This window comes from Euwallacea similis, chromosome 30 (genome assembly GCF_039881205.1).
Source record: "Euwallacea similis isolate ESF13 chromosome 30, ESF131.1, whole genome shotgun sequence".
NCBI classification, from domain to species: Eukaryota; Metazoa; Arthropoda; class Insecta; order Coleoptera; family Curculionidae; genus Euwallacea; species Euwallacea similis.
The window spans coordinates 2,007,114-2,034,676 of NC_089638.1; the positions used below are offsets into that span (position 1 = coordinate 2,007,114).

The window sequence follows — 27,563 nt, forward strand, 5'->3', positions numbered from 1 at the left end:
TTCCAGGGCTTTTCCTACAGTTACAGCTGCAGGCTTCCCTCAAAAAACTCGAAAATCATCAGTAAAACTACACAGCTCCACATGTTTCATAAGAGTATCATGATCCTTGTTTGATGGGTTTGAATTAACTAATCTTAATCACCCTACCTTTTTTATATGCACCGTTTTATATCTGATTCTCGCTTTAAATTGAACAATGAACTCTTTACTTAACAATGCATACACCTATTTAGTACACGTTATTATAGATATTTCTTCCATCTTCGCGATCTTCCCATATTTACCCGCATTAGGCAAATTAAAGTAAAAGTGACGTGTTCATTTAAACGTAAGTATCAAACTTCATACTCCACGAAATTGGCGCATCTGCGACTTATTACTGCAAGTGCAACAAAACTAAGTATTTTCGTAAAGATAGAGTAAGAGGTGCATGGGTGATTGCCAGCACTCATTCTTTGTCTGTAAACCGAAGCAATAAATTATTTTTGACACCATAATAATCCCTAGATTATATTGCTTCCTAATGTACTAGAACCAGTTAACTTAAGGCACTTAAGACATCCGTTATGTCAATATCTACACACACATCACATATTGCCTTCGTCATCAACCAATATGCTTTGAGGTTGGTTGAAAATATAGGTGTGTCGGTGACGATTCGATTCTATTTTAAGCAAATGGCTTAAATCGTTTACTTAAACGGTTTGTGTTTAAAAGTTGCACAGACGCCTTATCTAACTTTAAGATTTTAAGAGTTCTTGCATTACACGTTAATAACGTAATAACGAGATATTCAAGTTGCTGAGAAATTGTTCACAATGTTTTGCTGTTTACCTACTGAACTTATACTATACTTGGTTAAAACCAGTTATGGTTTTTTAGTTTGCAGATTGAATAGATACGACCTTACCAGATATTAAAAGTAAGCATCTCATTATTTGTAGGTACAGTTTGCAGGCAGTTTTATCTTTATAGATTGTTTATTCTGAAGAAGATTAAGGTTGATTGCTGATTTATGTGATTCTGTTTTTTTTTTCGGAATTATCAATACAGAAAACTCTATTAAAATTTAACCAGGAATGTTTTTCGGGAATGCATCCATGAAATTGTTCCATAATATTTCATCTAAAGCTGCTGTGGGCATCATCCAAGGCGAAGTGATCTTCCATGCTTCTGGATGCTGACTGAAGCCGTCACGGAGCAGTTCGGTGTATTTATTGGTTCCTCCTCTGGTGGAGGCGGGCTTGAATCAAAATGAAGCGTGGTGCGCAAATGCTCCCTCTCTGAATTAAATGTAAAATATTTAAAAATTTTAAAAATCACGAAGATTAAACCTACATAAAATCATTCTGTGGGTTGAGCACACTTGCCCCAAGATCTGTTCGTATGGGAAGCGTGCCCGTTACAATTCGGCAAGTCAGTGTTAGGGTCAAGTCATTGGTATTTTTTCAATCAGTTTACTTAAAATTTAAAATTCTAACTCTTGGAAAATTCTGATTAATCAATAAGCCAAGATAATCAATCTCACGAAGGTAGTTTTGGCGGGTAGCCAGAAGAAACTTTCCGAGATCTCTGCGAAAAAGGTGTTTGAATTATTATAGATTTAGAACTATAATTTTTCTCTTTCGGACGCTCCTCAAAATTTATTTTTTCGGTTTTGATCGGGGTCATTAACGATCCAGTTCAACCGCAAATGGTTGCAACAGCAGTTATTCCATATCCGGCATATAGTCTTAAGTACGTCGTTGGTTCGCAATATTTTCATTGCGCATAAATGAAGAAACACTTGAGATACATTAAAGAAAAAACTAATAGATTGTGTAAGCAAATAACTGTTGCTCATTCATACGCAAAATGCATAATGCGTGACATGCGTTTCAAAATCTATTCCACAGAACTTGCAATTCACTATAATTGCTTCTATCTAATCCCACTGAAGAACTAATTGCCTACAAGATAACCGAGATATTCTTCATGATGTGTTATGTTTGCTTCTATTTGAGAATGCATAGGTGCTTTTCTTCAAACCCGTTCCGCGATCTGTAATGACTGAAATAAATGTAAACTGGTTTCAAATTCCCCGTATTCATTTTAATACTATTTGAACTGCCGGCGTTCGTTTCATGCAACCTTAATCAATTTACTAATTTTGCGGATTGACCTGCCAGCAGGTGGTCAAGCCTTATACCGGATGGTCATTAAAAATATTTGCTGAAGGCGCTAAACCGCAAACGTAGGACCCTGATTAATCCACATACCATCATAAATCGGACATTGGCAGTAGATAAGAAGTGAACTTATCTAAGACATGCTTCTTATATTTCAACGCCTATTTAAGATTTTTTTAATGATCACCCTTTATGATCGAGCAAATAAAGAACCTTAAAGCAGGATCCCAAAGGGGATTTGGAGGTCGACAGCTTTTGTGCAGATAATACAGGATGTTCCAAATAAAGTGGGTCTCATGGACATTCTGGAAACGGTGAATAATGCAAGGCGAGTCAGATTTTTGTGCTCTTTTACGGAAAAAAAGTCTTGTGGATATACTTTATGTAGAAAGTCAAGATTACTACGCACCTGTGAGTCTTAAGGCCTACTCACCCAAAATAGCAGCTTAAAATTTAATAAAAATAAGTTCGGTATATGGGCTTAACACATTAGAGAATCAGGCCGACATATACATAAATAATATCAAAAATTCCAAACAAATTTGAGTGAAACGTTATTTACGAAGTGCTAACTCCGTTATTAACTCAGCTACGTGAATACTGAAAACAGCGAACGAAGTAGCTCTTAACTTGTATTCGCTTAACATAAATAAATAACTTTCGTGAAAAATTGACTTACATGGTGTAACTGTGGGGTACAGCCGTGAGAACTGATTTTTGAAAATAAAAGAAGATTAAACCGTTTGAGTGAATTCTATATGAAATTTGCCATTTGTCTATGATCCACTACCAATGGCGTTCTCAGAAGTTTCCCAAGTTGGCATTTGATTTTTTGAGACATCCTGTATATTACATTGAATATACTTGAGAGATGTGGGTACACTATTACCATTAATTATTACGTCTTATTTTATTGCACGGCACGAATCAATAGAAGTAACAATAAACGGCGCAAATCAATTCAGCGTAATATCATTTTGCCAAGTTTATTAATGAAAGGAGAACAGCAAAGTAGGATCTAACAGTACACACTAGCCAAGTAAATAGATGGTATAGAATTATTTTTGGAGCCAACGTGATAAAGGAAAATGGAGACGTAGTAAAAGACCTTAAATATCTTTAGTTAATTTAATAGGCTTTCAGGCTTTCCATTTAGCGCACGTGGACTGGTTTATTTGTGCCAATGTGAACGATCATTGTTCTTAGTTCTTAAATTAAATTTCCTGTTCATAGTTCTTTATTTAATCTTTTCTTCTCTGCTTAATATTACGCATTATTCTACACAGTTAGACAGCGATTAAAACAAACTTTTTCAAGGAAATTTTGGTCTCATCAACAAAGACCATTAACGGAAGTAAAGAGTGACCGACGGGAATCTGACGGTTTTGAAATGAGCTATACATAGTTATTTTTTTCAAAAAATTTAATTATAATTCATAAAAGGGTTTATTATTATATGCCACTTTATTATATGTGAAAAATTATGTTGGGTAGGTGGGGTTCTTCTGCCTGAATACAGATTTCCAATCTTCGCATGAAACCGGCCATTGCTAGAGTCATCATTTTAGTGTTTATTTAAGTGACTTCTTCCCTGATGGCCTCCTTCAGTTCTAGCAGTGTACGGGGTTGATAAGAGTAAACATGCGCCCATGATGAGAGTAAACATACTTCCACAAAAAAAGTCACATGCGCTTAAGTCCAGTGATCTCGGGGGCCATGGAACGTCACTGAAACACGAAATCAACTTTTCTGGAAACATGCTTTGAACCAATTGCACAGACATGAGCACGACACGAGAGTGTGTGGGGTGGCACCATCCTGTTGGAAAAAAACATTTTCCAAATCCAATTGTCCTCTGCGAAGTTCTGGACGTAACAAAGTGTTTATCATATGGCAATAATATATGACCGATTTCGTGCGAAGATTGAAAACCTGTATTTAGGCGGAGGGACACCACCTACTTGACATAATTTTTTACACATAATCAAATGGCATGTAATAATAAACCATTTTATCAATTATAATTAAATTTTTTGTAAAAAATAATTGTGTATAGCTCATTTAAAAACCGTCGGGTTTCTATCGGTCACATCGGTTATCACATCTATTTCTCTCTGCGAAACGATGATTGTGGCAAGGGTGTCTAAATTAGAAAAAAGTTGCCTCCTAGAGAACTCATCTAAGAAACATCTTCGCCGTAAATTCAATTCAGTCACACTTTTAGAGACGTCATAGGGACATTAATACATGGCGGCCATTCATCCAAAAAACCGGACCGACTTTAGTGGAATGCCAGTAATTGTTTGCTACGTCTAGTTCTTCTAGGTCGTTGATAGTGCCTCATAAAATTTTATATTTGTCACCCACGTCACCGTCCATTAATTATATATGGGGAAAGCATGTTTCTTAATCAAACTTAATGGTAATATCTGCATGATGTTAGATCTAGGAACCCTCTAGGGAAGTAGATAAAACAAATAAAAAAATGCCTTCGTGAAGTAGATAAATATTTATGCCAAATAAATTTAGATATAAAAAATAATACATGAATGAACCTTTTAAGTGGGAACCGCTCTGTACATCGCACGTCTCATTTCCGCTCCGCTGTTGCGCTACTAATGAGGGCTGTGCCAAACTTAACCAAACCAGTACCGAACCATAATCTTCAATGGCATTTTAGTATGTTAAATTTAACGTCAGAATTACTTGCTATGAGCGTACCAGCTGTCTCATTGATTGTTTCAATTAGGGGGTTGCCCCTTCGCTTCCGAATAATAATCCCCCTCAGAATGTCCGAGAGTTTTTGCACGTTCCGAAAAACGAGATTTTTGAAATGTATGAAGTTTTGAACCTGCACCACCGAATCTTAGCTGACAGCACCTCTCAAAATGTTCAACTTGCCCCTTCCGCAGCTTCGCGGTCGGACTAGTTCAACTTTACCGTTCCTGTTCCGCCCTGAGCGGACAATTCGCAATGCGAAAACTCTTAGGTAATTTCCCAAAAATTCTACAATCTCGGTTAGCGCGACATCGAAATAACAGACTGTATACTACACTGGAAAATTGCGCATGCCTTACACTGCCCCTCACATTTTCAAGTTTTTCAGGCTTCAAGGTGGGTATAACAGAATTGACCTGTTAGTTCAGTTCCCGCGCGATTTTGCTGATGACGAAAGAAAGTGCGTTTTAGAAAGATATATCACGCATAGAGATATTTACAAGTAGAGGTAAATGATAATGCTGCGACATCGCATGGTGGCCTAGGGAGAGATTAAAACTCCCCCTTTTTTCGGATCGATATTTGAGGTAAGTACTAAACTTCAGATGTAGGTAGGTAGGTAGGTAGTGAGGTGTACACATACGAGCTTCTTCTTCGTCGGTAAAACTGCCTATCATGGGTGATAATGGTGGGTAAGTGCCTGGAACACTAACACTTAGGTCAAATGTAAGCAATAAAGTGCCGGGTTATGTTACTCTCATTCATTATTCGTTCATTATTTGTTCGAATGATACGGATGTGAGGCGGACTACCCACCCACACATCGGTTATCTGTTATTCCTTCGCTACCGGTAGCTTTCGGTGCGAGTTCCAGAAATTTGTAATCGTAGTTATGTCATTGATATAACGAACCCCCTTCTTAGTCCAATTGCGATATTCGTGAATGGATCGGCAATTATGGGATGACGTCTAGATAGGTGTTTCAACCAAGGTAGTCGAATTACAATTTTGTATTGTGTACGTGCGTGATAGACGATAAAGACAGCATATCTAACGCTATAATTTGAAAACGTTGAGAAATACATTGTTAGACAGGCACCTATTTAGCCGGGTAAGTAGGAAGGGCAGCTACATTTCTATGGGCTTAATTGAATTCCGAAGGGAAGTGCCGCAGTGTTTGATACTTATCTATTTCAATGGTTACCTATTAAGTTACCGACAACTAGATGATCGTTCTATCAATTTGAATATTTATCAATTTTAATTATACGGGGTGTAGCATATCTTCATGGAGATATTTTCAGGGGCGATAGGACTCTGGAACATAATTAAAGAAATGATAATAGATCCGTGTCCAAAAATACGCCATTTTCGACATATAGAGTGGCAAAGATTCACATTTTTTATAATCTTGTTTTCGTTTAAATTTATTTTCATTTAAAGAAATTTGATTAAATGTTACGAATTGCCTCAGGTGCTTGGTATTTGAGCCTTACTTTCTTTACATTCTTAATTCTCATAGACAGATTTTTTTTGGCAAATTGTACGAAAACGGTGAAAGGTGCAAAAAATACTGCAAGAGACCAAAAAGATAAACAATAGGAGCGGAAATTAAAATTTTATATCAGAATTCATATAGGGTATTCCAAAAAAAAAGATACAATGCTTAAGATAGAACGTGACCAAAAAAAACATAATACCCTGTATATAGCTGTCGATTTTACATTTTGTCGTGAAGAGTCGTAAAGAAAATAGGTGCACGAAATTTTAAAAGTTTATCTCAAGGCGTACGTGAGGAAAATACAAAATGTGAAACTTTCTTCCCCTGTATATCAAAAATGGTGCTTTTTTGATCATGGGTCTATTAGCATTTTTGAAATTATTTTGTAGAGTACTGTCTCTCCCTGACATATCTCCATCACGATATGTTGCACCCTGTACATTCCCATTTTCTAAAAATGCTCCACTTCAACCTCTATACAAGATGTTAAATACCCACATTTGCATAAAAAATAAATTTAATAATTTAATATCATAAATTACCTTCGTGTTGAGTAGATATTCAGAACGCCCCAAAGATATTGGTTGCTTACGTCTTTCAGATGTTACAAATTCCAATGACTTTAAAACGTTTATATGGCCCAAAAAACACATCTTAAGACGCCTCAAAGGCGCAAAACGGACATTTCTAAACAGATCCCTTGAAGATGGCTATTCACCAGAAGCAATCAAGTCGTGTACCGGACGTTTCGACTTGTAACAACCATTATCATTATATTTTTTTAAAACATAGTCCTGAACTTTTTATAAGAAATTTTATAAGGTTCTATTACCTCTCTTTATCTGTCGTCAACGAAAGAAGATAATTAAATAAGGGGTAATGGGACTTACGGCACTAAACATCGTAGCTTTTAATGGAATATCTGAAATGGCTACACTATAGTGGTGATTAACACAAATAAGCTTTGTGGTACACCTCAGGTTTGCGCTCAGGAAAAACTAAGGTTTAAGCTCGATCAAGTATCTTAAATCAGTCTCGCAATAAACCTAGTCGGTACCCGCCTTTTAATCCTAGGCCCCCATTATGTGCTTATATGTAGGTTCTAGCATATAAGAACATTTTAAAACATAAAACCAGCTTTTTCTTTATCACTTGAACATTCACTTCGTCTACGAATCTTCTTTTCGTTGCTTAATTTAAACGTGTTTTAAGTTAACTGTACCACAAATCATTTTGTGAGTTGTTCCCGAGTTTGGTTTTCCAAGATCTGCTATAACGCACTTGTGTTTCTCGTAAGTAATATCTAGATTTTCGATCTCCTTTTAATAAAGAAAATGTCTTCGTTTTTCTTTCATTGTTAACGTTATTGTTGCTATTTAATAAATAGCCAGTTCAGGTTAGGCATAGTAGCCCAGTAATAGTTGGGAGTACCGACAACATCACTAAATTGAATTAAGAATAGTTGTTTTTTGACGCCTTGTATATCGAATATGAAACGATTTCGAATATATGTTTATAGGGGATTTTTTTCGTTCTTTTGACACAAACAATCAACATATATTTTCATATCTATATACTTCTGAAATTTCTTTAAATTCGCATTAATTTCATCAAATTTTTTGAACAACCCATGTACCCAGATTTCAACTGCAAATTAAAATTTCATCATTTCAAAATGTTTAGTATTTTTGATCGATAAAATTCTAGCATCCAGTGGCGTCTCAAGATACCAATTTTTCCAAAATCGTTAAAATAAATTTTAAATCGTGCATTTTGATTTCGACATCAAATTTGAAATTACAACGTTTTGAAGTATTCCGTAGTTTTTCGCGTTAAATTGAAGTTAAAGCTTGAATTTGTGCCGCACCTTTAGAAAACACCCTGTATAAAACGATATTCACTATACAGGGTGTCCAGAAATAACTTCGAAATATTTTGGGAGGTGATTCTGTAAATGAAAATAATAAAAAAAGGTCTTATAAACGTACACCATAAGCTGGTTATTAAAGGGGCTAGAACGCCTTAAAAGAGGAAATCTGAAGATGTTTTTTTCGCAATATTTTCAAAATAGTTTGCACTAAAATTATGAAATTCGGTATACTTTAATAAGTTGGAATGGAAAATCTTTTTTTGGGTTAATAATTGCAGATTTTAGTGAGGGGCGTTAAATACAGGGGAGCTTCTACATAAATTTTTTAAAACACTTTTTTGCTTGCGACATTTTTAATATTTAAAAGTAAATTACTGAATGGCAAATATTTTTAAGTAAAAAAGGTCCTCTTATTTTATCTCGTTGGGATAGCCCGTTTTCTAGAAAAATGGGTTTTTATGAACTGATGCACGATTACATATTACATCGTAATCTTAATAAACATAGTGGGCATCCTTGTAATAGAAATATTTTTTTATTAGCGAGACTAATATTATTAAGGATCTATCACTTATTCATGATAAATGTAGAAAATGGCCTCCATTCATCTATAATAAATGCAGACTTTAATTTTTGTTTCTACTTTTTTAATGTCTATATAATAGTGCATTGGTTTATAAAAAAACTAATTTTTTTGAAAAACGGTCTATCCTAACAGATAAAATAAGAGGACCTTTTTTATTTAAAAATATTTGCGATTCAGTAATTTGATTTCAAAAATTAAAACATGTCACAAACAAAAAAGTTACGAAAACATTTTTGTAGGAGACCCTCCGTATGTGGCGCCTTTGGCTAAATTCTGTAATTGTTAACACAAAAAAAGTTTTCCCATTTCAACTTATTAAAGTATACCGAATTTCACAATTTTAGTGTAAACTATTTCGAAAATATTGCGAAAAAAACAACTTTAGAGTGGCCCTCTTAAGGGATTCTAGCTCCTTTAAAAAGTAATTTTTGGAATATGTTTATAACAACTTTTTTTATTATTTTAATCTCTAGAATTACCTCCCAAAATAGTTCGACGCTATTTTCGGACACCCTGTATAGCAACCTCGATCGGAGCTTATTGTTTCCAGATTCACCGAAGATTGGTATTATTGGGCAATGCCTACGTAAAGTTACAGGGCGATTTAAAAAAATGTCAGTGCAATAACGACTTCATACAACAAATAATTCAAGTCAATCAATAATCAATAATAATTCAGGAGGTTATTTTTCTATATTCGCGTGCAGATGAACTTGACACACTCAAAACCAATTTCCTCTGCTTTCCTTTGTTATTTCCTATAAGTCTATATTTTTGCTGGTCGATGATAACACGTATTAAGATAAATTATTTATCTGAGAATATGAGCAACATGCGTGATTAAAAATATATCGGAAATAGCAGATATCATTATTCTTGGGTCTCTTATAGCAACATTCTCACAGGATCGGAAAGTTATTAGGTGGATGTTTATTTAAGTTAATTTTTACGGGACGTGTAAGTTTTTTAAATAAATGTGAATGTGTCAATGACGTGGAAGCAGGATCAACATATTTTTAATAATTATTAAGTCAGTAATTATAAAACACGTGAAGTTTGAAAAAAACGGTTCGGCGCGTTTTAATTACTACAAGGATAAATCAGTTGACTAAATGATAATTAATGAACCCCAATCCTTGCCAAAGCTGTAGCATTGTTTTGTGAGAGAAGTTAATTATTTCAAACGGAAAACATTGTCAATTTGTGAAAAAGTACCTTAATACATCACATTATTGGACATAATGTTACGTAATAATCATACTTACAGTTAGAAAAGTTCTCCATTGTTATTGGTGAGTAGAAAACTTCCTCACATAAATAATCATTGTTGTGCAAAACTTATAAGTATTAGTAATTTATATGGAAATTGGAACTATAATATGTAAGTCATTAAGAAATTTCGCAATTTTCGTCAAACTAGCCTTGTTTTGGTTCTGCTGCTCATATATTCATCAAGCGTACAAGAACACCTTGCCCTAAAATGTGAGGTCGTTATAATTAATGGATCCTTTGACCTATCCTTGAAGATTGATTGATAAGGTCTGCTCCCGAAGACTATAGAAAAAATACCTCCCTATATGGGTTTTGTTAACATAAGCATCAAAGTATATATAAATAACTACGCCCCAGTTGAATTAAGTAGTAAGCAATTCACATTTGAAAAAAGACTTTTCCGACAAATTTTTACTTAAATAAATCATAATTAAGATTAATTTACTTAGGTCTAAGATAAATTTGGAACATGTACGAAGGGAACAAATGCCCAAGTAGTAGAAGCAATTATGCCTATAACTCTTGAAAGGTAAATACAGGTGCGTCTGAAATAAACACATTTATCTCAGACAACTCCCATTTCGCAGGAAAAAGTAACCTGATAATCTGATTATCGACCGAATTTAATTATCAGTGAAAAGTCTTCTTCGCGAAGCGTGCGAGCTATCCACGTTCGAAGATCGTAATAATTTGTTGCTCTAGTTTGTAGAATCGCTGATATTGCCAATAACGACATGCAGAAGATTAAATTCTTTTTAATCTTCAAGACGTGTAAATACTACATAATTATGCAAATTATAATAAAGTCGTCCCAAGGCATCTAAAAGTTGTAAAACCATAACATTTTATTGACCAATCATGATGAGTTGTGAATAAATAATATCATAAATTTTTTAAACAAAGAAAAAGAAAAATTTTAAATTATAAGCATGCCATTGAATATCATCATCATTTATTTATCTTTATGATTTTTTTAGTGAGTTTTATTCTTGTTTTGTGCTTTTTCCGACGTCCCCCCATTTTTGTATTTATGTGTGCAGTAGCGTGAGCCCCTCAGTCACATGAAAATCAGCGAAATGAGGGATTTCAGGTTACCAGTTTTCCTTCACCCTACTGAAAATAATATCCACAATAATAGAAAATACTGATTTTTTACTTCAAGTTAAAGTCAGAAATTAGGCACGCTCTACCTGACAGAAACACGCCTTTACATACATGATTTTGTCTATAATTTAAACAGTATATTTCTGTTTTTATTTTATTGTATCTTAACTAAGTGGAAAAAAAAATTGCCTTTTTTTCATTTTAATGTGTTTTTCATGCAAATTTTCGACATTTGGCTGTTTGGGAACCCTCAGAGGGAATTTTCGCCGTTTGAACTTATTTAAAGCTTAATGTGATCAATTTGGTCGGTTTGTACACATTTCGGCATTTATCTTATGGTTTCGGAGCAAAATGTTTTTTTTCGACAGTTTCGGTTCACTTAAATACACATTTCCGCGCTTGATCTCGTGTCACTCCGACCGAAAACAGGTCGTATAGGTTCCAACACAGAAAATTATATTTAAATGAACCAGAACTATCGAAAACGCGATTTTGCTCTGAAATCCCGATGCGAAAATGTAAATTGACCATAATGAGCAAATAAGCTTAAAAAAAGAACGTTAAATTTTATATTTTTGTTTCAGGAAATACTTTAATATAGCAGTTAGTAATTGCAGATTATTAAAACATAGAGTCGGTTTAAAGAGGTCCTGTTGGTCCCTGGAATGGCCACTACAGACAAACAAACTAAAAAATGGACAGGTGAGTGTAAAACGTTATTCGCGATTTCAATTCTGTCTAGCTCTCTGATGGAAAGTATGTATGTTGAGTTTAAAGCACCTTCTAATCAATCAACTAGGTGACATAAGTTTGACAGAGATACATGAGTAATACATTCAGGTAGTTTGACAGAAAGTTGACTTCTAGGTGGTTGTAACCCATACTTGTGTACACAACAAAAAGTTGACAGCGACGGAAAAGTCGTCGCCATCTTGATTTCATTCATACAGGGTATTTTAAAAAAAACTGCATTTTGGGGTCCCCCTATGTGTTTGATTTACCCGACGAGGTACCAAGAAAGTGAAAATGGATCCTGATAAGAGTTTTTGCTACAGAATCTAGTGGTGTAGTTCGTTTTTTCTGCATTATATGCCAGAAGTAACTATAATAATGGTACAAAGTGATAATCATGATTTTTAAATGGAACACCCTATGTATTATTAGATATTTTGAATCTCCTTGAATGTCTTTAAAAAAGGTGAAAAGAATTTTTTTTAGAAAAAAATTAAAAAATTAAATTTGCTTAATGCTCATATTCTCTAATTTGAACTCTTCATTGCCATTCAATTTATAAGCTTTTGCATTGTTATTTTTTCCTCAAAAAGACATGTTGGGTGGTCATTTTTTAGACTCCCGATCTATCCCAACATCACCTCAATTTGCTTTCAATCGAATAATTAATCCCTTGGACGTGCAGTATATTACGTCAATTTTCCATAATTAAAATCTGTTTAATATTTAATAGGAATGCATAATTAAAATGCGTAGTTTATCGAGCTAATAAATATAATGGTGCTGTTCAAGTTTCAAATTAGGTTCATTGGCTCCTAGTCTAATTCCTTGCCAATAGGTATGGGGATTTCATAAAGCCATTATATATTAATTATTAGAGGCCAAGATTACTCAATCCGTTCATTTATGTTGTTTTTTTTTTTAATTTATGTGAGAGAAAAATTAACGATCATAACCATTGTTTAAGCCTAAAAAACACTCATGCTCTCTAGGCAATAATTATTGTTTGTGGAAGTCAATATGCCTTCTGTCTCGAATTATAATGTAAATAAAATGAGTCACTTTGTAAAAATGTAGCCAGTATAACAAAGGACACGTTTTGATCATCAGCCATAAATCATTGTATAGGGGCATCAATTTTAACTTGGTAACAGAGGCTTGACATTCATTCGTTTTCAAATTTCTCTGAATGAATTTACCAACTCTCAATTATTTCACCGTAAAGGTCCAATTTCTAAGGTCTTTGGTAACTTTAGCAGGAGCATAGTTCCCATGGAAACGAAATCAAGGACCGCATTCAGCAGACTCAACTAGTCGCGAAACGTCATTTTTAACGCGTATGTCAAATCGTTGCCTTTACTAAATGTGGCCGATGAGGACATTAATAATATTTTAGCTCTAAAGAATGTTATTTTATTGCGTTTTTCTTCATTTTAGATACGCTATCATGTCGTCATATACTAAATATAATGGTTATTGTGGGATTCATGTTCAATTATATGTTGAGGGTGAACATTTCCATCGCGATCGTAGAAATGACAGAAAACAGCACGAGGGTCGAAAACGGAACTATCACAAATTTATCAAAATCCCGAATAGATGAGACACATTTCAACTGGACTTCGCGGGAATCAAACGCCATTTTAGGTAAGAATGATTCTGTTCCCATGAGTATAAAATAAGTACAAGCCGGAATAATTTGAATTAGAGATGAAAAAAAGTTGAGATACACATATCTCCCTGAAAATAGTTTCTTATCCTTGGACAAAGGCAAACTAGAACATATCCCCATACGCGATCCCGGTTTTTCCTATTTTAATAACCGGTTAGCTACAATATATTGCCCTGTGTGGGCCAGTAGACAAACAAGATTTAACCTAAATTGACCGAGTGGTCAATTTGAGTCAAGAATAGAGTAAGAGATTGAATTTCTTACGGTATTCTTTTTAACACAAACTTTTATAGAGCTGAAAATATGCAAGAGGGTTAAAAGCGGACAAACTTATTTTTCTAAGCTATCTAAGGCCAAATATGTCGAAGTTCTGATAACCTTAACTGGAAGATATTTTCCACTGAAACGAAGAAGTAGTGTAATGCTCCGCGTCAAATTCGTTATTTCTATGGAAAACATTTCGTTGGTAAAGGTACCAGGGCTTTGGTATATTGGCCCTGATGCAGACACATCTCCTAAGTTCTCAGGAAATGAAACTTGTTATAAATGTTGCCACTATCAGGTGTTTTTAAAATGGTTGTTTTCTCCAAATTTTTTCACTATTCAGCCACACTTTTTCTTGAGTAAAACAATGAAAAATAAATATCCAAAAAATGGGTTCCTGTCTGTAATTATCGAAGATTCATTTGAGGTATTGGTCTTGTATAGGTTTCTAGCGTATGTGTGCCAGTCGCATTACGTACGCACACATTAAAAAAGGCTTTGCTGTAAGTCCATTTATAGATTTCAGCTGTCAGCATACATTTTTCTTATTCGCTGCAATATCTTATGGGCCCATAAATCGATCTCTTTAATATAATATGCGCCTGTACGAGACGCTGGTATGTCTATACCTGCTGGTGGTAATAACCGTAGAATTAACAAACAGGTTGCCGTCCTTTACCACTCTTCGATGGCGACTGCAAGTCGCAGTTTTTTGTCTTTAATGTATGGCTTTCAATGCGTTTCCAATGCAAAAAACACATTTAGTATAATTACCACAATTTTTTAGGCAGCTTCTTTTGGGGATATGTACTCACCGAACTTCCTGGAGGCAGAATGGCAGAGATAGTAGGAGCGCGAAAAATCTTCGGAGGAGGAATGCTGATGGCTTCGATACTCACCATTCTCACGCCCTTCGCAGCATATTTGAATTATTATGTTCTGTTGATATTAAGGGCTGCATTGGGATTCTTTTTAGGTGCGACGTGGCCTGCCATACCTCCCATGGCATCTAAATGGATACCACCAATGGAGCGGTAGGTACCGCGGTTCTTTTACATGAAATAAAAAACAAAAATCCAGAATATTTAATCAAAGAAGTGTTTGCGCGGATGAATGAGCATACTTGTATAATGTTGTAAGCAATGGACATGGAGCCAGGGCTGTGTTATCCATTAAACAAGATAGGCGGATGCCTAGGGCAGCAAATTTGGTGGGGGCGCAAAAAATTCCATCGCATGAATAATTGAATAAGAGGAGGTATATAAAAAGGGTAGTGTATTAGGGGGCGGAAAAATGCATAGGGTAACAACCTGCTTAAGCGCAGCCCTGCCTCAAACGCCCCGGATTTCACGTAAGTGTCCGAAGTTTTTTTCTAACATCCAAAACATTGTTTTTTTTTTGTTAATTCTTTCCTACGTTTGTTGATGCTCATTAAAGCAACCCGACAAAAATGTTTGCACTACATTTACAAAGAAATTACACAAGATTCAATCAGGATTACATCGAATTACCTTGTTTAACGAACTATTTTATAAATAAATTTTCTTTATCGTCTCAGACGATGTTAAAATTATGGCAATCCATGAAAGTGAATATAAGCACTACGACAAATATTGACTCTACTTATAGCATATTTTTATTGTTCCTCGTAATTCAAAATTCTAAAGCTTGATACTTTTCATTCCATTAATTTCCACTTGTTATTGTTTGACAAAAGTATACCATTGTTATCTAAAAGCAGGAAATTAACTTACGGAGTTTGCACACAATAAAAAGTAAATTCTTGAATTAAATATTGATATATCATGTAAAAAAATTTTAAATTTATAAATCCACAAGATGGTCTATTTTCTTGAATGGAGAATGTCATTTTCTTCGGTTTTTTTTGCCCACATATTTACTAAGTAAATATGGTATTGAACTGAAGCTGCAATTTGTATCAAGTAATTAGATTCCGCATTTCTCAACCAGACTATCGAACTAAATTATCACGTTCAGGAAACAGCGTTCCAAAAATTGTGCAAAAGTTGGGACACGGTACCACCTTGCAGAAATACCCGATATTCTATTATTTCAAGCGGCCGTCCCCACTGTCCGCGTCTGAACTGAAATAGGTCAACTGCGCTCGACTTGGGACGCATCTGCGTTCTTTATCCCAATTTATCTTTTTGATCAATGATTCAACGATTTAGAAGAACTGGATGCAGCGGCATAATTTATTATTTCTGAGCCCCCTTTTTGGCACCCTAATCCGCAGCGGAGAAATCGGAGGAAATAATCGCTCCAAAACCCCTTAGGGGTCTACAAAAAAAATTGGTTCAATAAGTAAAAAAAACATAGACCTCCCCATTGTTTGCTTGTGCCATATATTGCTTGTTTGACCAGAAGGCCGCCCTATACTGGTATTAGTCTTCCTACGACGTCATTTTATCACTGTATAAAGTGTCCAAGTGAGAATTCACTCCCCTCTAATTTCTTTATTTTAACATTAGAAAAAAGATTTCAACTGGGCCTCCCCTTCATTTTAGGAGTAGAATTTAAAAATGACCTCGTTGCCCCCCTCCCTCACGTGACATAATTTCCTTAATTTCCGTGGGACCTTGCAGCTGTAAAAATTTTCAAATTTTCCGGAATAACTCGAAAACGGTAAATTTTTAAGGTAAGACACCTTACATAAACTAACCTTAAAATTTTACGAGAAATCCAAAAATGCCAAAAAATAGGGGAGTTCCATTTAAAATAAGGAAGTTTATGTCACGTGCCGAGGGAGGGGGACAACGAGGCCATTTCTAAATTCTACTATTAAAATGAAGGAGAGGGGGTTACCTATTAAACTTTTTTTCTGATGTCAAAAGTAAAGAAACTAAATAGGGGGTGAATTGTTAATGGGACACCCTGTATAAGATGTAAGGAGATCGTGGTCATTTCCTCCTATTTTAGTTCCATGAGTAGTTAGTGCGTTACTTACCAAAAAGAGGCCTCAAAACTTTAAAAAACGATGGTCTATCCAGTTCTTTCTAGATCGTTGCTTGCTTCAAATTCCACAATACGGCAGGCGGATGAAACGAAACCTGTTTTTTTAGATCTAAATTCACAGCCCATATGATGGCTTCTAGTCTCGGAGCAGCCCTTACCATGCCGGTATGTGGCTATTTGATTAGCACTGTAGGTTGGGCAAGCGTTTTTTACGTCACTGGAGTGATTGGAGTTGTGTGGTCAGTGCTCTGGTTTTACTTAATTTATGATTCCCCTGCTCAACATCCCAGAATATCTGCGGAGGAAAGGAAAGAGATTGAGACCAAAATTGCGGAAGGAGAAGGTAGGATAAAGTTGTTGCCGATTTTTCTCTGCTATATTAATTATCAATGATGCAAAATTTTATTCATATTTTGCCTCCTTCTAATAAAATTTTAGGAGGGAAAGCGGTAAAACCTTCCTACGTCCCATGGAAACAAATATTCTTGAGTGCACCTGTATGGGCTATAGTGATAACGCATGCATGTTCCGTGTTTGGATACTTCACAGTGATTAACCAACTGCCAACATACATGAAAGACATCCTGCACTTTGACATAAAGGCAAATGGGCTTTGGAGCAGCTTGCCATATTTAGGTAAGCGCTTGAGCGCAAGATACTCAAAACGGCATAAATAATTCTTTTCTTCCAGGCAAATACATCATGGCAGTGATTGCCTCCTACACGGCAGACAAATTACGGCAATCCGGCAAACTTACCACCACCGCAACCCGCAAAATTTTCACAGCATTTGCTCTCCTAACACCAGGATGTTTAATGGTTCTACAAGCATTATGGGGAATGAACGCCATATTATCGGTGACTGTTTTTACTTTAAGCTTGTTCTTCAACGGGGCTGTAACCGCTGGATATTTGGCAAACGGCCTGGACATCGCTCCGAATTTCTCTGGAACCGTTTTTGGATTAGCTAACACTTTGTCGAGTTTCGGAGGGTGGCTCTCTACGACAATAGTTGGATTTCTTACGTCAAAGGAAAGCGTGTTTGATACTTGGAAATACGTTTTTTGGATTCTCGTGTTCACTTATACTTTCGGAGCGTTTTTTTATCTGATTTTTGGCACAGGGAACCTTCAAAGATGGAACAATTCAGATGAGAACGATGGACGCGAGAAAGAGCTGCAGCCTTTAAAGACGAAGTCAGATAATTCAAACGATATTGTCCATGTGAGCTGAACGAGGCCTCATTATCAGGAAATCAGTACAGATCTGTCATAACTATATATTCTTATACATAAACTTGTCTTGTGGGATGTAGGGAAATAATCGTAAATTACAGCTATTTCTAAGGGTCAAACTTTAAATACTTGAAATCCCGACATTTGGCCATCGTGCAGTTTGTCCCATTATTTGTTTGCTTTAAGGCAGAGATATCATATTCTATTGAATATCAAAGGAATCGATAAGAATTTGCGATATTTTATCTACTTAGACGCTACTTTTTTTGTTTCTATTTTTTTTAATCAATTTTCTAAAACAGTACCCATATAAAAAAAATCCTTTTTTGAAGCATTTTATGGTACCACATTCTTTGATAAACGTTGTCGAATTCACACATTATATTTTAGTTTATTTGAATAATAAATTTACATCGATCGATATAATTATGACAGATTTTACAACATTTGCTTCAGTTTTATGAACTAACTTTTCGCGCTAGTAAGCGTCATTACATTAAAATGAGGAGACAAATAATTGTTTGTCGGAAAAGCGTGATGATATATTAAATTTTGTACCCAGTGTTTGTTGTTTCATTTCATCTAATTCCTCGCACTAAAGCGATAGATAAGACACCAATTTTTCTCTACGTCCGTGCAGTCAAGCCAGCTTACCACACGTACATGTGACGTGTCAATGACAACATTTTTTTGTTCGAAAATATGGGATAAAATTTTACCGCACTTTGGCAACTATTTGTGCATGTAAGATTGCGCAGTGTGCTTGTAAAACATCTCCCACACACTAATATTTAATTGAACCTGCAGAATGCAATCAAGTTAACACATATGTGCTCGTAGAAATGATATTGTACCCAAAACGTGCAAAAGTGTACATATTTACCGCATTCTATTGCTATTTAGTTAACCGTAATAATTAACTGCAATCAGCGTGCGGTAAAGTATCGCTTTCCACGCTAGTTGCAAATCTTTTTACCATATCCAACAAATCTTTCCTTAAAAGTAGAAGTTCACAAGAATACTCCCAATCGAATATATGATTTTCAGAAACTGAAAAATCTTCGTCAAAACCTGAAATTTTTGGTTTAAAACTGCGATTTACCTTGAATTGAAACTGCCTATTAACACGAGTATTGAAGAACGGATATGGTACCAATTGAGCAGATTGTTTAACCAAAAGCAAATAGGCTTTTCGATTCTGTATGTCCCATTTGTACCATGGAGCCTCCAAAGCCAAATCATATATTGCAAAAAACTGAAAAGATATTGGATTAAGTATATCATCACATTCGGAAATCAAATATACCCTGTCCTCGTGAGATTGAGCAGAGAAACTCACTATTTCCAGAATAATGAAGCAAACTAACAGAAACACTCCTCCTTGTAATTGGTTTTCTAGAATCTAATTAATACGCAATAAGGATTTGTGTGTGTGTTCCAGGAAAAGTTATTTACAGTTATCCACATTCCAGCGAGGCATAAATTAGTACAAGAAATTGCCTGCAACGCAGAAGTGATGCTAATCCTTAAATATCGTATTACTTCTTGATGATAGCTAAAAGATATAATCATTGTTTTCTCAAAGAATTTTAATGACTAAATACCTCAAAATTTCAACGTGTCTCTGAATTAGGAAGAGTAAATCCTCCCTTATGCAGCGTTGATAATATCCATCTAGGACCACACCACAGTGAGTCATATAAAAGTCTTCAGCAGCATTTACCCCTAAATCTGTATTTAAAAAAATCAAGAAACTTAATGTTTTTAGTACTAATTATTTTTTACCTCTAATGAACATCGTCAGCAAAAACACCTGTAGCTGGATATGCCAGCTAAAATACATAACATACAAAATCCAGGAAATACACATAGGAATATTGAGAATAATGAAAGATGTCAAAATACCCCTGTAAATAGGTTCCAGGTAAGGCACATATTTCCTCATTAAAATAAAACTGTAATCGGCCTTTTGGAGAAATTCTGGGCTCATACAATGGGGGAGGACCCCAAAAATTAAAATAATAATACCTATTAATATAAAAACCTCTATAATCCGGGTGAGTTTGAAAATTTCTTGTTTAAGTCTTAATCCGGCTCTATCTAGCCGCCAGCAATTTCTTCTTTTGGATTTGGTCAAATTTTCAATATCCATTATGTAGGTGATGCATATCAATGAAATGAAGAACTAATCTCAAAAATTGTAGCTGCGATCTTAATTAGTATACTTACGTAGAAGTAAACTGAGGCAAAAAAAAGTCGGAAAAACTGGAATTCGGCCATAGTGAAGAAAGAGACTATTTGGCAAAATGTGAGTAAAAGAGAGATAATCATTGCCAAAACTTTTAATTTCTTATGTGTTCTTTCTGTTACGTTAAATATCATAAAATGCATTAAAAGTAATGGTTCGTTACCAACAGTTGCAGTCAAGGCAAACCCCATGGCAAATGAATAGAAAATGATTATTTAGTTTATAGAAATGCATATTACAATCAAAGTTAAATACTATTTATTTAATAGATTCACTTCCAGTTTAGAAATTAATAAAATATATATTAAACTCGCTATTATTGGGATTATAATAAATGTAGTTAAACATTTTTTAAAGAGTTTTTTATCTTTCGTATTTAAGTAACGAAGAACCAGGATCATTATTTTTATTAAGCTGGAATAATGAATTATAACATTTGAATGAGGACATTAAGATAAATTCATTTGTAATTAATATTTTTATTAATACCCTAAAAGAAATTATGCGTTTATTAATGTAAGATTTTATTTAAAGTGGTGCATTTTAATTCTTATATATCATTTTTACTCAAACTTATAGTTTTTCTTTGAAAATCTTTGAAAATTTGTTTAGTGACTTATTGACTAATAATAGAAGTTCACAAGAACACTCGTAACCGAGTATACGGTTTTCAGAATCTGAAAGATTTTCGTCAAAATCTCAAATCTCCGGGTTGAAAGTGCGATTTACCTGCAATTGAAATTTTCTATTAACACGAGTATTGAAAAACTTGTATGGTACCACTTGTGCAGATTGCTGAACCAAAAGTAAATAGGCTTTTCGATTCTTTATGTCCCATTTGTACCATGGAGCCTCCAAACCCAAATGATATATTGCAAAAAACTGAAAAGACATTGGATTCAGTACATCATTACATTCGAAAATCAAATATACCCTGTCTTCCTGAGTTTGAGAAGAGAAGCCCAATATTTCCAGAACAATCAGGAAAACTGGCATTAACGTTCCTGCTAATACTTGCTGCTCTAGAATCTAATCAATACGCAATAAGGATTTTTGTATGCGTTCTAGAAAAAGTAACTTACAGCCATCCACATTCCAGTGAGGCATAAACAAATACTAGAAATTACCAGTAATACAGAAGTGATGTCAACCCTTAAATCCCTCATCACTTCTCGATGATAGCTAAAAAGTATTATTATCGTTTTCTCAGAGAGTTTTACGTACTAAATACCTCAAAACTTCAGTATGCCTACGAATTATGAAGATCAAATCTTTCCATATGCAGCGCTGACAATATCCATCCAAGAGCATACCACAGTGAGTCCCGTAATAGTCTTCAGCAACATTTACCCCTAAATCTATATAGAGAAAATTTCTAAGAAACTTAATGTTTCTATTACTAGTTACTCTTCACCTCTAACAAACTTTGTCAGCATAAAAACCTGCAGCTGTACATGCCAGCTGAAATACATAAAGTACCAAATCCAAGAAATACTTATAGGAACAATGAGAACAATGAAAGGTATGAGAAAAATCATGTAAGTAAGTTCCAAGTAGGGCACATATTGACCTATCAAAATAATGCTGTAATCGGCCCTTCGTAGCAACTGTGGAGTGACAATATAGGGGACGAAAAACAAAACTAAAATTAAATGAGCTATTAGCAAGAAAATCTCTAGAGTTCGGGAAAGTTTGAAAATTTCTTGTTTGAGTTTCAGTCCGGCTCTGTTTAACCGCCAGCAATTTCTTCTTTTGGATTTGATCAAATTTTCTGTATCCATTATGTAGGTGAGACATATCAATGAAATGAAGAACTAATCTCAAAAATTGTAGCGGCGATCTGTATTGGTATACTTACGTAGAAGTAAACCGAGGCAAAAAAAACTCGGACAAACTGGAATTCGGCCATAGTGAAGAAAGAGACTATTTGGCAAAATGTGAGTAAAAGAGAGATAATTATTGCCGAAACTTTGATTTTCTTATGTGTTCTTGCTGTTACGTTAAATATCAAAAAATGCATTAAAAGTAACGGTTCGTTATTAGCAACTGAGGCCAAAGCAGAACCCATGGCTAATGAGTAGAAAAGTTTTTGTTTTGAGCAGGAAAGTTGATCTTATAAATGAAATTAAATACTATTTACTCAAAGGATTAATTCTTGTTTTGGAAATGATGAGTAAAGTATAAATAAGTTTTGTGATTATAATAAATGTAGATGAACATTTTTAACAAATTTTACTCTGTTTGGTATTTACGTTGCATACGAATAACGAATAATGAAGTAAGGATATTCAGGTAATTTCACTTTTTATTAATATTTTTTAATATTACCTTTAAAGCAACTTATTTGACTATTAATATAGAATTTTGTTTGAACTGGGGAATTTTATTTTTTATAGTTTATATATTATATGATTTTCAGAATTTGAAAAATGTTCGTTAGAATTTCAAATCTACAATTTCAAAGTACAATTTATCTGCAATTGAAACCTGCCATTAATACGAGTACCCAAGAATTGGTATGTGACTATTTGAGCAGATTATGGAACCAAAAGCAAATAGGCTTTTCAGTTATGTATGTCCCATTTGTATCATGGACTCTCCAAAGCCAAATCGTATATTGCAAAAAAACTGTAGAGATTTTAGATCAGATGTATCACCAGATCTGGAAATTACATACACTTTGTCCTGGAAGGCTTGAGCAGAGAAGCTCAAGATTTAGAGAAAAATCAAGCAAACTTGGATCAACATTGTTGCTCTATGGTCTAATTAATATGCAATAAGAATTTTTGCGTGTATTAAAAAAAAATTACAGCAACCCAGCATCCAGTGAAGCAAAAGCAAATACCAGTATTTCCTAACAGTAGAACAGTGACGCCAATTTTCAAATCTCTTACTGCTTCTTGATGATGGGTAAAAATTACTATCATCGTTTTCTCAAGGAATTTTAAGGACTCACTACTTCAAAATTTCAGTATATCTCTGAATTATGAAGATTAAATCCCTCCATATGCAGCATTGATAATATCCATCAAGGACAACCCCACAGGGAGTCTTAACAAAATCTTCAGCAACATTTTTGCCTAAATCTGCAAAAAACAAATTTTCAAGAAATTCAGTATTCCAAATATTACTTGGTACTCACCTCTATCGAACTTCGTCAGCGTGAACACCTGCAGCTGCATATGCCAGCTGAAATACATATAGTACAAAATCCAACAAATATACATAAAGTAACTAAAGACCAGAAAAGGGGTGATACAAATAATGCAAATAGGTTCCAAGTTGGGCATATGTTTGCCCACTAAAATAATGCTAAAGTCAGCCCTTCTTAGGAACGCTGGAGTGACAAAATAGGGACAAAATAGGATGAAAAACATGATTAAAATTACATGGACCAGTAGCCAAAAAACCTCTAGAGGTCGGGAAAGTCTGAAAATGTCTTGTTTGAGTTCTAGTCCGGCCCTGTCTAACCGCCGGCAATTTCTTCTTTTAGATTTGGTTAGCTTTTCAAGATCTATTATATAGGTAAGGCTTATCAATGAAATGAAGATACACTTATGTAGAAGTAAACTAAAGCTGCAGACTCACACTCTAATGTGGACATTCTAAAAATGAGACTATTTGGACAAGGGTGAGGAAAATAAAGAAAATCATGTCAGAAATTTTAAGTTTTTTAAGAATTTTTCCAACAAAATAAATATCATAAAACTCTTGCGAAGCAACGGTTCGTTATCAAGCACTGAATTCAGGATGGAATTCGTTGTAAATGTTTAGGAAACTTTTAATTTGATCAAAGAAGCAGATCTTATGATCGAAATTAAGTACCTATTATTTATTCAAAGAAATAAATTTTCTCTAGAAAATGTGTAAAATATAGATTAAATTTGTGGTTTCTGATTTTATTGACTTCTGTAACCAGAAACGAGTTTTATGGTTATTATTTATTTAGAATAATAAATTATAGCGTTTGAGTGAAAAAGTTAAAATAATAATGTAACTATAATTAATATTTTTTTAAACGATATATTGAGGATTATTTATGGGGAATTAATTTAAGACTTTATTTGCAGTGATAACTTTTACTTTTTGTGTTTTTTATTAAATCAAATATTTATCATTTATATTAATAAGTTATTATTAATAAGTTATTAAAATTAATCCTTTATTTTTTTCGATGATCTTTGAGAATTTGTTTAGTGATCTCATTTGAGGCTTTGAAGACCACAAATTCAGCATAGAACAGGTACTTTTTTTGTGGTGCTTTTGTTGATTTTTGTCGTTTCATATCTCGTAAATCCGTACTTCCCTATAAGGCAGGGGTGCCTATTACATACCAACATTAGGGTTAGTTCAGGTCTCAGGTTCAAATTTTTGGTATCATTATGCTTAAGAGTAGAAAATTATTCTAAGTTTTGTATTGATTATTAAAAAGAGTCGTTCTATGACAAATCGATACATACCAGAGAATCGGCAACATTACCAGAAACCGCTCTCCGTTCAAGCATTAAATTTAAAAAACAGTCCACGTTTCCATCGGAGTCTTTATATAAGTTATACCCTCTAAACTCTAATATTAGGATTGGACCGTACTGTATCAAATAAATAGAATTGCGTTATGTATAAGTTACAATTGTCGGTACCCGTGTAACATCAGTTGATTACGATTGAGTTATGCATAAAGCAAAACATGCGTACTTGAGAAATAATAAACTTGGACATATTATGTGGATTCTTACAACAGTGGTAGGTACGGAAACAATTCAAAGGATAAAAAAAAGCTTTAAAATTTAACCAGAGCTTCTGAATTTAAGGAAGAACCAGTCAGAAGTACTTAACAAAAAAATTTTAGTGGTAAAAGGTGTAATCCCACAAAAAACAACACCTGCCAAAAAACATAGCTACATCTCAAATTTAAGCTAAATATATCATAAACTGTGACACCGTACCTTTTTCCAGATAATTAACTTCTAGATGTATTTTCTCTAGTTCGTTAAATGTATGTGCATGTCTTCTAATATTCTCTTCTTCCTTAATCATTTCACTACAACATTTGATTCTTGTGGAATCAATTACTTCAGCATTTCTAGTTGAGTAACTTATGTTGCGGCTTTGAGACCAAACACTTTTGAGCATTTTGTAGTCTTATGGTATTTTAAAAACACTTTTGATTCAAGATTTTTATCAACTAATGCTTCGTCACTTTCTAAAATCACCGCATCATAATATCAACGCTATAAAAATAGCCTTAAAAATCCCTCTAAACCTCGATTGAAATTTGCTTTAAAATCCCATTGCAATTTCGCTTTTTAAACATGCTTTGAAATTTTCCTAATGAATATGAAATACCATCAGATTCGAATCTTAAACATGCTTTTCTGGACCAAAAGAGGTGTCTATCGCACTCATTTGGAGGCTGAGAATAGCGTTTTACCGTGTACGGTAAAAAGTTTTTCTGTGCGCAAGTCAGAGTGGCATGTGTCAGTATAAAAATTTTTCCGGTATTTGACGTTAACATCCCAGCGATAAAAGATATTATCGCACGGTAATATTTAATCGAACTTACAGAAGAGAATAAAGTTAACACATATGAGCTAGTAAGAAAAATTACATAGTATATCGGTAAATTTAATGAAACAGACATAAAATCTAATTATTTTCTCTAAAGTATACATAATATTAATATTTGTCCAACAATTTCATACGAAGCTAAGATAAATAATTGGAATGTGTTTTACAAAAGTTGTATAATACATATCATGTGAAACTTGTTGAAGAAAAAAGAAACTCGAAGATCGAGTATTTTTATATATTGGGAACTTGATTCTTAGCAACACAAGCAAAACTCACGACAAAGAATCAAAGAAAAACAAATTCCAACAAACACGAACAACTTAAACTGATTACTTAATAACAATTGACTTGGTGTTTACAGGTAATACCTCTGTAAAGTAAGACACAACATAAAAATTTAAGTTTCCATATTACAAAACTTAATTGTATCATGGAGCATTCAAAGCGATTTAAGTATAGTCCATAAAATAATAAAATTAAGGAATAAACTACATTTACGATCTTGTGCGATATGTCTTTACCTCACTCGATTGCTGTTTAGTTAATTTAAAGTATCACTTTTCACACTTCCTAGGTAAATAACTATATTGTTTCCAACAATATCCAGCAAATCTTCCTTTAAATGTAAAAGTTGACGAAAATAGTCGCAGCCGAATATATGATTCTTAGAAACTGAAAGATTCTTCTTAGAACCCCAAATTTATTGTTTGAAACTGCGATTTACTTCAATTTGAAAATTTTTATTAAGGCTAAAATTGAAAGTCGGGTTTGAATAAATTTTTGAACCAAAAGCGAATAGCCTTTTTGTTTCTTTATGTCCCAATTGCACCATAGATACTCCAGAGCCCAATTAAATGTTGCAAAAAAATTTAGAGATTTTACATGTGGTACCTATATCACCAGATTTCGAGGTCAGATACATACTACCTTCGGAGCCTTAAGCAGAGAACATTAAGATTCCTAAAAAAATCAAGAAACCGGGCATCAATCTACCTACTCGTACTTAGTACTTTATAATCTAATTAATATTCAACAAGGATTTTTGTGTGTGTTCCAGAACAAGTCATTCACAGCTATCCACATTCCAGTGAGGCATAAACAAGCATAAAAAATTCCTAGTAGTAGAGAAGTGTTGCTAAACTTCAATTTTGCTATCAATTCGCGATGATAACTAAAAGATACTAACATAGTTTCTTTAATGAGTTTGAAGGACTACCTGATTCGAAACTTCAGTATGTTTGCGAATTATAGAATGCAAACTCTCTTATATGCAGCGTAGATAATATCCATCCAGGATCACGACATAGTGAGACACAACAAAGTCTTCAGAAACATTTAGTCCTAAATCTGCATTAAAAAAAACTTTAAAGAAACTTGATGTTTTTAATGCTGGTTGCTCTCATCATAACGTTGTAATCGACTCTTCGCTGCGAGATTTCGGGGAAAAAGAATGCCTAGCATAAAAAGGAGAACTATAATAAAAAGCCATTAGCCAGAAAACCTTTACAGTCTTGGTATGTTTGAAAAATTCACTCGTTTAAACAACAACAATTTCTTTTTTTGGATTTGGTCAAATTTTCAATACCCTTAATGAAGGTGAGGCATATCAATGAAATGAAAAACTGATCTTAAAAATTGTAGCGGTG

General features: G+C 34.1%; 1 protein-coding gene across 1 annotated transcript; it reads left to right on the forward strand.

The window, feature by feature from the left end:
- The first annotated feature begins 5,285 nt into the window (after positions 1-5,285).
- On the forward strand, positions 5,286-18,462 carry LOC136417771 (sialin). The gene is made up of 7 exons (XM_066403576.1): positions 5,286-5,473; positions 11,804-11,921; positions 13,389-13,598; positions 14,675-14,921; positions 16,971-17,206; positions 17,302-17,499; positions 17,555-18,462. The coding sequence occupies exons 2-7, from the start codon at positions 11,885-11,887 to the stop codon at positions 18,094-18,096; spliced, it is 1,470 nt and encodes a 489-aa protein (XP_066259673.1). The 5' UTR covers positions 5,286-5,473; positions 11,804-11,884; the 3' UTR covers positions 18,097-18,462.
- The last annotated feature ends 9,101 nt before the right edge of the window (positions 18,463-27,563 follow it).

Bases quoted from the DNA above. Each gene is read 5' to 3' on its own strand.
- LOC136417771 (XM_066403576.1), top strand. From the start codon at position 11,885: ATGGCCACTACAGACAAACAAACTAAAAAATGGACAG. The intron at 14,922-16,970 runs GTAGGTACCGCG...CTGTTTTTTTAG, and splicing joins TGGATACCACCAATGGAGCG to ATCTAAATTCACAGCCCATA. The intron at 17,207-17,301 runs GTAGGATAAAGT...ATAAAATTTTAG, and splicing joins CAAAATTGCGGAAGGAGAAG to GAGGGAAAGCGGTAAAACCT.